The sequence below is a fragment of the Vombatus ursinus genome, unplaced genomic scaffold, assembly GCF_900497805.2.
Source record: "Vombatus ursinus unplaced genomic scaffold, bare-nosed wombat genome assembly UNPS02014832.1, whole genome shotgun sequence".
NCBI lineage: Eukaryota > Metazoa > Chordata > Mammalia > Diprotodontia > Vombatidae > Vombatus > Vombatus ursinus.
The window spans coordinates 11,188,472-11,200,687 of record NW_020954610.1 but is presented as its reverse complement, the minus strand read 5'-3'; the positions used below and the strand labels follow the sequence as shown (position 1 = coordinate 11,200,687).

Genomic DNA, 12,216 nt, shown 5'->3' with positions numbered 1-12,216 from the left:
GAGAGGCCTTCGAATGTGGGGCCAGTTGCAGAGACATTTTCTGGGAAGACAAGTTTGAGTAGAATTTCCAGGAGTTTTGCTTCCTCCTTCATCTTGTTCTCTATTTCTTCACCTACTAATCTTTGTTTAGCAGAAAACCATCAGAACTAGAGATATCTTTTTCATCTTAGTGAGTCCTAAGCAGGGGAAACCCCAAGAGATTTAGAAAAATGCAGTATGGCTGAAAGTCATGAGACACTAAAGACTCCAAAAAATTCTAATGTTTACCAGTGTATGGTGGGTACAGTATGTAACAAAATTGGAAGTATCAGTAAGAACTGGAGTAAATGCATGATCAAAAAAGATGATGGGCTAGTTACATAGTTAAAATAGGGAATAAGTGATAGGCAACCTGTGTGTTCCATTGGTATAATTGTGATATTGGGAGAAATGCTCTCAGTATGTTGGGGTGTTCTCACAGGCAGAACCTGTGGGAAAATGTGGACAGGAGTCACATAGCACAGGTGGGCATGGATGGGTTGTGAGCTGCATAGATGGCAGAAATACGCACCTGGAGGAGATAAGCTATCTACTTGAGTTTTTGCACTCTGGGATTCTTGTGCTCTCCAAGTACACAGTTCCATGTGGTTTGAAAACCCCTCAAAAGTTTATTTCCATATCATAACAATGAAAATATGATATTTGGAGAGAACATAGGATAATCTTGGAAAAATGTTTTATGTTAATTCAGATGAAAAAATAAAATAATATTTTATATATCTATATGTGTATGTATGTTTACCAGCAAAGTAATTTGCATGGAAATTCTCATTTCGCTAAAAGGATTACAATTCAAGAGTTGTCAAATACAAGTCACAAAATCATTTTTAAAAGGAGGCAGGCAACATCTATTTATAGTCACATTTCTCATTCAAGATGCTTTGGAATTTCAACTTTTCCAGCAAGTCAGTTCGGTTATGGTACATGAACAAATGCCACACTAAGCTACGATTATTTTGAAAAGTAAGCCTGCTAAAATATGATGGCAAATCGGTAATTCTGTTGAAGAAAATGAACACTTACTGATAGCATTTAAGAATAAAACTTAGTTAATTTTTAGGGGTTTTCCCCCTCTTTGTGAACAATAGCAATTATAAATGATGGATGCATGATAAGGAATGAAACATTTGGTTCATATATAACTTAAAATGGGATAATGTTGCTAAAATTTTGTTAAGAAAACATGAAGAGCATCTGACACTCAGCAGAGACAGTTACAATGTGAAAACAACTTTCTTGAGGAGACAGTGGCATGAAAGCAGCTGTGTTATTGCATGGGCACATTTCTGGGCCTACATTGATTTGCACACTTATTATTGATATGTGCAAGGATGTTTTCTTGTCACACCACTTGGGGAATCCTTGCAGATCCTAGCACCAAAGTATAAATCAGATTTTGTCTTTTATCTGAGTTCTTTCTATGTTTTTAGTACTGAGTGTACTGAGGTATGTTTTCTTTGGTTACTTTAGTAATAAATGTGCAATTAAAACACAATATATACATCATTAAAAATCAAATTTCAGTGTCCACTTTTTAGGTAATAAAATTGTAGATTTCTTCAGTAGGGTAGATGGTCATCATTTTCTTACATCAGTCATAAAGCTGTTTTCAATACATAAAACAATTAGCTTATTAGCACAACTATAGGTTTTTTGATCCAAGATTTTTCCTGTGCTCAGTGGTGATGCGTTTCCTGTTACAGCTATATCTGCTGTTCTCCATGCTTCACAGTAGTTGCTTACCAGTCGAATTCCATTTGTGTTGGAGCCATGCCATATTACCTTCTGAGGCCTACGGGAGAATTTTGTATGGTTATTTCTAGAAATGGTGCTTTATCAGTGAATTGACATCTTGAAGGCTAAGGCAAAGCTATATTAAATTCTCTACTATCCATATGTATGTATATGTATACTCTATACATCTATATATATAATTGATTTCTATGAGGATTAGCAATTTTCAAAAGATTAGCATTTCAGCAAATACATAGAACTAAAACCATGTTGAATATACTACATTTTGTTAATCCAAATATAGGCTTCCCAAGAAGAAAGGCTGCCTGCCCCCCTTAAATGAAGGGAAAATAGTTTTAGACAAAAAAGGAAATCATTATTTAAAAATATTTAATGCGAAATATTTAAAAAAACATTATTATCAATTCATTTTAAGATGTTTCAGCCATTTTTAACATCATGGTGCTCTTTGTTTTTCTCACTTTAATTGTTATTGTCATCTATGGCAGTAAGAGTGTAATAATAGACCCACTTGAGTAAAATTTACGAATGAAATGTAATCTACATTAGGACCAACATGGTGATTTTTTTTTCTTTTAATCAACTTACTTTGAGATCTTGCAGTATTTAGCATGGTGCAGATAAGAGATTTAATTTAATAACTGAGGATTTAGGTTCAAATACTGGTTCTGCTATTCACTATCCTGAGTAATCCATTCAATCTTTCTGGGACTCAGTTTCCTCATCTGTAAAATGAGGAAGACTTTCAACCCTACAGTTCAAAATCTATGATTGTCTTTAACAGCATCACTTGTCCTTGTACCAGACAAACTCCAAAGTGCTAACTGATAGAGCTGTCCAATTGATTGAATGCCAGATAAAATAGCATTTAATGTATTTGTTAGGGCTTCTCAGTATAAAAAGCACTTACCATGATGGGTCTGTCATAACATTCCGGCCATCAAAGGAATATATTGGAACGTGGTTATTGAATTGACCTCCATGGCCAGAAAAAATGGACTCCCAATTATTGAAAAGTATTTCTCCCTGCGGAAATCAAAAGCAATATTTTAACATTTGGAGCTTAACTGTGAGTTTTAATAGCATGGTATAAGGATTGGATAAATTTTCAGAAGCTCTCAAGGTACTCGAGGTACAATGCAGAATCAAACTATGATTTGTTTCTAATAAGATTTTGAGTTATTTAGATTTGAAGGATGCTAGAGGGTCCTGTTTGTCTAAAACTGTTTCTTTCACTGATCTGTCACGATGTGGCTTCTAGCGCTCCCTGGAAGCCTTATCTCTCTTACTCTGATATAGTCCGGAGTGACTCTGGAATTCTCTCCTCAGCTTTGCCTATTCGCTTTTCTGGCTTCCTTCAAGATTCAGCTCAAATCCTACCTTCTGCAAGGGGCCTTCCCCTCAGCCCTCCCATCCTCATTGTTTTCCCTCTGAGATTACCTTCTTCTACCTTGAATATCTCTTGTAGGTATACAATGTTTGTATGTTGTCTACCTCCTTAGAATGTGGCCTTTTTGAGAGTAGGCGTAGTGCATCTGTCTCTCACAGTATCTCCAACTGCCTACTTGGCACATAATAAATGTTTAATAGATGTTTGTTGACTGACTGATTAAAAATATATACCTTGTTAGTCACTGACTGTTCACACACAGTACATCTTCTGGCAAGAGAGTAAAGAATTCTTCTACCCAACCACTTCTTCCTTATTTGTACAAATTTCTAATTTGTGCTAATTGCTAAACCCTACCTAGTCATCGTTTGGGCCCTGATGGCTGAGGGTGAATGTGAATAGAAACTGTTTCTATTTTGGGTACAAACCCTGAGGGTCTTTCCCTTCCATATTGATTTTTTTTTTTGACTAGGCAAAAGAGGCCATTCTTTGCCTCATTTCTTACCTAGTCTTAATCACTGAATGGGTATTGCCTCAGTCAAACTGAGACCTGTTAAAGACCTTAGCTTAAAAAGGCCAAGGTCTCCTACTGCATCAGGGACTATCTCCAGTCTTGCTGATCTATATCTTGCCACAGGATCCAGATGGCTCTGGAGGAGAAAGTGAGACTGGTGACTGCACAGCCCTTCCTCACTTAAATTCAATTCACTTTCATGTCAAGGTCCTCAGGACAAAGAACAACAACATCTTCAGGGCAGAGAATAAAGGATTCTCCTACCCACCCACTTCCTCCCTATTTGTGCTTATTTCCTGGACTTCGCCTCTCCATGTGAACTTGATGGGTTTTGAACTCCTTTCCTACACTGCTTAATAATAACCCAAATATATAGAATTTTAAAGTTGACAATGAACTTTGCTTACAACAGTTTCTTGAAGTAAATAGTTTGTGTTCTTATCCTCAATTTACAGATGAAAAATCAAAGACCCATAGAGGTTAAGGGACATGCCCAGTGTCACATAGCAAATAAATGTTATAGCTGAGTCTTGAACTTGAGACACCTAATTCCAAGTCTATTATTCTTCCCAATATTCCACATTCCCTCACCATCCAGGACTCTTGGCTATTCAGATGCTTGAAATCAATATGATACCAGTCATTCCTGTGGTTATTCTTTGCATAACTCCTAGGTGGGGGTTGTCTTATTAGGAGTTCTATAATCTACATATTTTTGTGCCAACAAATGTAGGGGAAAATATATTAATTGTGCAAATCTGCTGTTTAAACTGGAGCTTATTGGCCTTCTTGGTCCTATACAAAGTGCTAATATTTTAAGTAGAAGATTTTGTTGTAAATTAATCTATTTAAAAAAGACTTTTTATTCTTTTGAATTTAAAATTGATTATTGTTCTTGTTAAATGATTTAAAAAATAAAACTAGAAATTAAAAAAACTATATGAGGGGCCACATACAGTTTTTTGGTGAGAGAATAGCTTCTTCTACCCTCATATAACCCAATTTAGAGTCAACTTTTATCCCTATACTAATTGAACCCAGAAAAGGGAATACAGTATGGATGGGAGATACTTCCTGGCAAAAAAAAACTGAGAAGTGCTTTTCGTAAGATCATAGATTTAGAGCAAGAAGTGTGAGAGATGAAAGAGTTAAGTTTCCACATAAGTAGATAAGAAATCAGCACAGACAGGCTAACTTCTCTTCGGGGGTGGGGTGGGGGTGGGGTGACAACACACTTCTAGGCACATAATGTATGTTAAGGGTGTGGCCTATAAGGAAGATTGTAACCCAGAAGGACTAGGACCAATCCTGATTCAGAAGGGAGGAGTTAGGCAATTACTAACTATAAAGCTTGCTTTGGCTTCTTTACTTGCACATTTCTCCACTTCCAAGGAGGTGTGCTGGTTTCTCTTGAGAATCAAAAGGATGGACTTCAACCTCTTTAATAAAAAGTCTTTGAGACACCAGTCTTTGGAAAATTTAGTCTGGGGTGATCTTTATAACAGAAGGGACCTCAGAGATTTTTGAGTCCAAATCCCCTATTTTTAATGTAACTCAGAGCTCAATTCCATTCGTATAAGACTCTTCTAATTGATGGAGAAGGATTCTCTACATTCCAGCCCTGCATGAAAGTTGCCTCTAAGGTGGCTGCTTCCAGGATTCTTTCTCTTCCTTTAGACAATTTGGAATCTTTTGTGTCCTCTCTCAAAGCTGGAAGCTTTATGATTTCTCCTTTCTCAACCTCTTACTAATTCCACCCCTCAGAGCATCAAAGTCGTCATTCTTTACCAACGAGTAGAGTCTTAGGCGAATGGGCTTGAACACTGAGTTACAAAAGGATGAGGAAATTGAGTCTGAAATAGGTCAAATGACTTGCCTGGTCTCAGATAGCTAATGAGTGTTTGAGAGGGATTTGAACTCAGGCTTTCTGATTCCATGTCCAGGGCTCTGCCCACTACACTTTACTGCCTAGCTTCTTGGTTTCTTTGGGAGGCTCTTGAAAAAAAAATGCCTTTTCTCTGGTGTTCCTCTTTCTTGTGAAACATCTCCACCCACCTGGGTTGTAGCATCCAGGTCACAAGGCTAGGGCTGGTCCTCAGAAAAACTCAAGGGGATGGAGGTGTTGTGCATTTGTTCCTTTTTTTACTTCAGTGTGCCACCCCCAAAGGGAGTCAGAGTGTCTGTGATCATGCTTGGAGTGTGAATTTACCCCTTCAAAGATTTTTTTTTTCAACAGTTATTTTGCACTGCTCAAAGAGCTCTGAATTCCCACTCACTTTCCTACTGAGGTTTAAGGGGCCAGAAAGATGACTGGCCAACTTCCTCAGACAGGGTCAAACAACAACAAAGACCATCTCTAAATTTATATAAACTCTACCATCTTAAGCACTGTAACTTACTTTGGCCTCTTTTATGCTTTCTATTCATTCCTTTGTCCTGAGTTAAATTAAAGGAAGGCTGACTGACTGAAATGCCAGCCAAACTGGACTTTCAGCTCTTCACTGATTCTGTCCTTCATCATTCTACCTCTGTCTGTACGTGTTGTCCAAACTCCATGCCTGCATTGGATCCCCTCTCATACCAAATCTTTCTTTCAAGGGCTAACTCAGGTACCACCTCCTCTACAAAATCTTTCCTGATTCCCTTGAGGAAAATGATTTCTCTTCTTGACTTTTCTTATTTTACCCTGCCTAGATAGCACTCTTATGTACTTATCATATTTTACCTTGCATTATTCTTGTGTATGTGTCATATTCTTTCCCTCCCCATCTTCTAATGGATTATAAGCTCCTTGAGGACACAGACTGTAATTTTTTTTTCTATCTTCATATTTCCAGAACCTGGCACAAAGAAGATGCTCGCTAAATGTTGAATTGAATTGTCCAATTAAATCTGGGATTTAGCTGCAGAGTGAGTGGGGTGTTGGGGGGTAACATAAGAGAGAAAAGAAAAGAAACTCTCTGGGACAGCAGTTTTGAGGTTCAGTGGCAAAGATTTTATAAAAACAATAGACAAAAAAAAGTTCACCCTTACCTTAAGGTTAACTATTGGCAGGCTGTAGCTGTCTGCTTTTCTCACAATTGTGGACAGATCTTGTAAATGGAATGATAAGAAAGCTCTGTAAGTGGACAATAAACCAGCAGCCTGCGCCTGCTGAAAGCACTGGAAATCGGCTCTAATGTCCCCAGAAAATGGCATATTCAAAGCAACTAGGCGGAGCTGAAAAGCCAAAAAGAAATTTGAGCTTAGAACATGCACAGCTGGGCTCTGGTACTGACAGCCACATGTTTTATTCCTTTAAAAATGCGGGTCAACTTTTTGCTCTTGATTGTGAGACGTGGAACTAACTGTATGGGCTGTGGAAACATTCATTAAAGCTAGACTTCCTTTCAGAATCCTTCCTCTTCACAGCATTTCAATTCTGACTTACAGTATTTCCATTATTTCATTCCAGGCTCTTCAGGGCCAAGCCTGGCATTTGCATACAACCAAGGGTGACTCTATTGAACTGATTTCATTTATGTTTTAGCAGAGGTGTAAAAGGGGAGCCATGCTGAATTGCTCATTGCATTTGTTCTATTGTTGGAAAGGGAATGGAGTTATCTCAAGATGGCAGTGGGAAAAAAGCTATGTCATGGATATACTAAGTTGACAATTCTCAAACACACATACTTACTGCTGGTTTCTCATAATTGGTATTTGAAGCAGGGATTGGTGGAGGTAGAGGGTGGTGAGCCTGTCATTTAAAAGATGGAAATAAATGTTTTTATATCATAATTTTATCTTAAATATTTTTGAAAAGTTTTATTGATTTTTAAAATAATTTTACACCAATCATTTCCCCTTTACTCTGCTTCCCAATTCTCATTGTCAACAGATAATGCTTGACTACATCTGATAGATTGCTCTACATTCCATGTTGTTAATAGAACAGTTATATGACTTGTCTAAAGACCACACAGATGGAATTGAGATTTGAACCCATATCCCATGACTATAAAATTAACATGCTTCATGTTCTGGATTATACTGCTCTTACTGTCTTTATCTTTGTACCCCTAGTGCTAAATAATAGTATGCATTGGAATCCAGTGGCAAGACATAGGTCAGGACAGCTGATAATGGTCTTGGATGTAGTGGAAGACCTTGGCCTTTTTAAGCTAAGGTCTTTCCCAGGTCTCAATTTGTCTGAGGTAACACCCATTCAGTGATTAAGGCCAGGCAAGAATTGACTTGGACTCCACTGGACTCCAATGGCTCTGGAGGAGAGAGTGAGGCTGATGACTTTGCACAGCTCTGCCTCACTTAAATCCAATTCACTTGCAAGTCAAGACATCACTCTTCTGATATCATTAGTCCTCTTTGAGAATGAAGGACTAACAACAACAAATAAGTATGCATATAATAAATCTGTGTTTAATTGAATTGAATAATACTTTATCAATCCTAGCTTCTCTTCTCCAGATTTGCTCTGGTTTGCCAATGTCTCCCTTAAAATGTAGTATCCAGAACTGAAAGTAGCAGATGTGAGCTGATAAATACTTGTTAAATAAATGAATGACCATATAACGTATATGTTACTTTGGGACATAGTGCTCTCTGGACTTGTGATTAATATTAAACAATAATAACAGGGCAGGGGTGGTTGTGGAACTTTAAGATAATATAATGTTGGATACATAGTATGTGCTCACTAAACACTTGATGGACAGATTTATAACCATCTCAAATCCATGTCCAAACAGAATTCACTGGCTTAAAAAACCTTCCCTGCTTCTAATTTCTGTATTACTGGTGGGGAGGTGGAGTATAAAGAAAGTTAAAAAGCATGGTGTGTATACCCTCAAGAAACTTGCAGTCTAATAAGGGCACCACCATCCTTCCAGTCAACTAGGCCTGCAAACTTGATGTCATCCTCAACCCTGACTCACACTCCCTCCACATATGCAATCTGTTGCAAAATCTTGTCATTTCTACCTTTCAAGCATCTCTCATATATCTCCTCTACTCATATACTCTAGTACAGGTCTTCATCACCTATCATAAGGACTATTGTAATAGCCTTCTGATTGGTCTCCTCCTTCATGTTTCTTCCCTTTCCAATCTATCTGCTACCCAGCTGCCAAAGTGATTTTTCTAAAACAGGTTGGACCATGACATCTCTCTTTACTCAATAGACACCAGTAGTACCCTGTTAGTCTTAGGATCAAACAAAAAATATTGTTCAGCACAAGCTGGTCCCTTCCTATCTGTCCACTCTTTCATTTTACACCCTTCCACATTCTTATACCCTTCTACTCTATGATACAACTATACTGGTTACTTGGTGCTCCTTACACACAATTTCATATCCTTACTTCATGCCTCTGCATTAGCTGTTCTCCATGCCTGGAATGCTATCCCTCCTCACCTCCCATCTCTTTACAATTTAGCTCAAATAGTATCTTTTTCAGAAAGTTTTTCATGGTCTCTTCCCTCCTGCTTCCTTCCCTTCCCCCATCCCTAACCCTCAGACCTCTGAGATTATCTTCTAGTTTTACTTTATATATCTTGTATGTACAGTCATCTGAATATCATCTCCCTTATTAGATTATAAGCTCCTGGGGGGGCCACAAAAAGCTTTTTTTTTGTCTTTCTTTGTTTCCTCACAATTAACATAGTATCTGGTACCTATTAAGTGTTTATTAAACGCTTTACTATCAATGAAAATAAATGATGCATATAAATAATTTTGTAAACCAAAGCACTACATAAATAAATATGAGTTATCATGAGGATGAAGAAGAATGTAAAGCTTCCCCTGTTTGGAGGGAGTGTAGTGAAGTATGACAACGCTATGAGAGGCAGCACTGGTGTGGAGGTTAAAGGGCCCACCCTAAAGTAAAAAAGACTTAGATTCAAGCCCTATCTCCGAGATATGTATGTATGTATGTACACACACACACATACACATATATGTGTATATATACATACATACACATATATAGTATATATATACATACACACATACACACACATATATATTTGCTGTGTAACTATGGCAAGTAACTTAATTTTTCAGAGCCCCAAACAGTACTTTAAATTATAGACAAGTTGCTGTTTTTCATTGGTAGAGTGAGGTTTCCATGCCAGAAGCTCTCTACACCAATGAAATTACAAATACAGATATTGCCCTTCCCCAAAACAAATAAACAAGTAACTAGTTATAGTGGAAGGACCATTAGATTTGGAGTCAGAAGTTGTTGTTCAGTCATTTTCAGTCATGCCCCAACTCTTCATGACCCCATTTGGGGTCTTCTTAGCAAAGATTCTAGAGTAGTTGCCATTTCCTTCACCAACTTATTTTACAGATGGGGAAACTGAGGCAAGCAGGGTTAGGTGACTTATCGCATATCTAGAATCACATATCTAGTCAGTGTCTGAGGCTAGATTTGAACTCATGAAGATGAGTCTTCCTGTTTCCGGGTTAGGTACTCTATCCACTGTACCACCTAGCTTGGGCTCTGCTCCTTACTGCCACACTCTCTCTATGACCTTGGGCAAATAATTTTTACTTTTTTGAATCTCAGCTCCCTTATTTGTAAAATGAAGGGATTGGATTAGATGATCTCTTAGGTCCTTCCAGTTCTAATATTGTTTCTCCAGAGTTCCAGTTGTAGGTGATTTGATGGACACTCAACTGTCCATGGCACATCTAATTCACTTTTTTTCAGTTATATTCATGACCATGTTCTGCATAATCAAATAAGCCATAAACTAAACCATATAACTAGAAAGACTTGCAATATGGTGACTCAATGCATATCTATCTATATCTGTATCTGTGTTTATTTCTATATTATCACCAACTATTTATACATACATTGCTGGAAAATGCAGGAGGCGGTGGGCTATCAGCAGGAATAGGAATAAGCTCTCCAAGCTGAAAAAGAAATAATGAAGGAAATAATTAAATACAAAATGAAAACTATACATACACATGAGTGCACACGACAGGGATGGGGAATGGTGATTTCACTGGCATACGGAAATTCTAGGTTAGAAAATTCTTCTAACAAATTGGCCCTTTCTTTTCAATGAACAGCCTTGGTGCATTGCCTAGGGTGCTAAAATATTAAATCATTTGCATCACACAGCTATTACGTGTCAGAGGCAGGACATGAACCCAGGTCCTTTTCACTTCAAGGCTAACTCTCTATCCATAAGACTATGCTACCTTTCTATTAAAAAGGTTACAAATAAAATTCACAGGACCATCATTTTAGATGATAGGCATTGGAACTATTTCATTGAAAGGAAAAGGGAAAGAATAAAAATAATTACCTGTAATTTTTTCCATCCATTTCTTACACGTATAAAAAATTCTGTACTTTCACTTAAATAGATTAGCGTGCCTTCTATCACCAAATGAGCATTTTGCATCATACTTTCAATATTTCCAAATGTTGTTACCTGCAAGACATTAGAAGAAAACATGTTAAACAGTAATAACCACATTCTTCTATAAAATCTGAGATTACAATGAATGAATTAAATCATAATTTATTTTAATTTTTTTTTGATGAGGCAATTGGGATTAAGTGATTTGCCCAGGGTCACACAGCAAGTAAGTGTCAAGTCTCTGAGGCTGGATTTGAACTCAGGTTCTCCTGACTCCAAGGCTGGAACTCTATGCACTGCACCACTTATCTGCCCCAAAACAAGCATTTATTGAGCAATTGCTATGTTGGAGTTCACATTCTAATGGTGGAGACAGCACATGTGGAAGATTTCAGCTACAAGTCAAATGGAAAAGTCCTATAGTCCTTTGGGTGTAGCAGCAAAGCAGGTTAGTGCCTTTTCTTTAATGTCATTCCCACTGATAGAATCTCATGAATTTCTAATAGATTTTTATTTTGACTCCAGAGATATTGAGGTACTATATAGTTATTAAGCTCTATGAACAATGTTATTACTGAACATTTCTAAACACATTAAAGTTGAAGTTAGTAGGAATAGTGTAATTATCGGGGAAATGTAACAGAGAAGAAAAACACAAAGACATATAAAAAAGAAAAAGATACTTAGGGATATGAGCCTAAAAAAGGCCTATGATAGGGAAAAGAGCCAAAGGTATTTAAATACTAATTCTCAAAGTCCTAGGAACTGTTGATATCCCGGAGGAAGCAATTAAAAGTCAGTTGTTATGGGGGTCTTGCTTCCCAGGCCTATTATCTATAGTTACCTGCCATTTAGTGTTTTTTCTGGCCTAAGGCCTGCACTGAAAGGTAAAGTATATGAGAACCTTAGATAAGGAAGGGCCCATAATATAACTTTTCACTCTGTGCAGGAATTCTGATATCTATCACAAGATCTCTTTCCCGAGTCTCCCACTTGGTAGGTAGTGCTTTTTCCTTCTCTCCTAAAATAATTTGTATCAATTTATTTCTACATGTGTATATGATAATTCCCAACCCCCACGTAAGTTCCTTGAGAGATGGGACTGGGTTTTTTTTTGGGGGGGGAGGGTAGAAGGGGG

The 12,216-nt window shown here is 37.5% G+C and overlaps 1 protein-coding gene across 1 annotated transcript in view; it reads right to left on the bottom strand.

Moving 5' to 3' along the window:
• Positions 1 to 740: 740 nt before the first annotated feature.
• The window catches only part of LOC114025687 (collagen alpha-1(XV) chain-like), a 117,143-nt gene continuing 105,667 nt past the window's right edge, over positions 741 to 12,216 (bottom strand). The window contains exons 12-17 of the mRNA XM_027839157.1: positions 11,022 to 11,150; positions 10,561 to 10,620; positions 7,375 to 7,434; positions 6,732 to 6,917; positions 2,705 to 2,820; positions 741 to 1,831 (exon numbers count right to left, since the gene is read on the bottom strand). Of these exons, the coding sequence (XP_027694958.1) occupies positions 1,618 to 1,831; positions 2,705 to 2,820; positions 6,732 to 6,917; positions 7,375 to 7,434; positions 10,561 to 10,620; positions 11,022 to 11,150 (765 nt within the window). The 3' untranslated portion in view covers positions 741 to 1,617. The remainder of the gene's footprint in view (positions 1,832 to 2,704; positions 2,821 to 6,731; positions 6,918 to 7,374; positions 7,435 to 10,560; positions 10,621 to 11,021; positions 11,151 to 12,216) is intronic.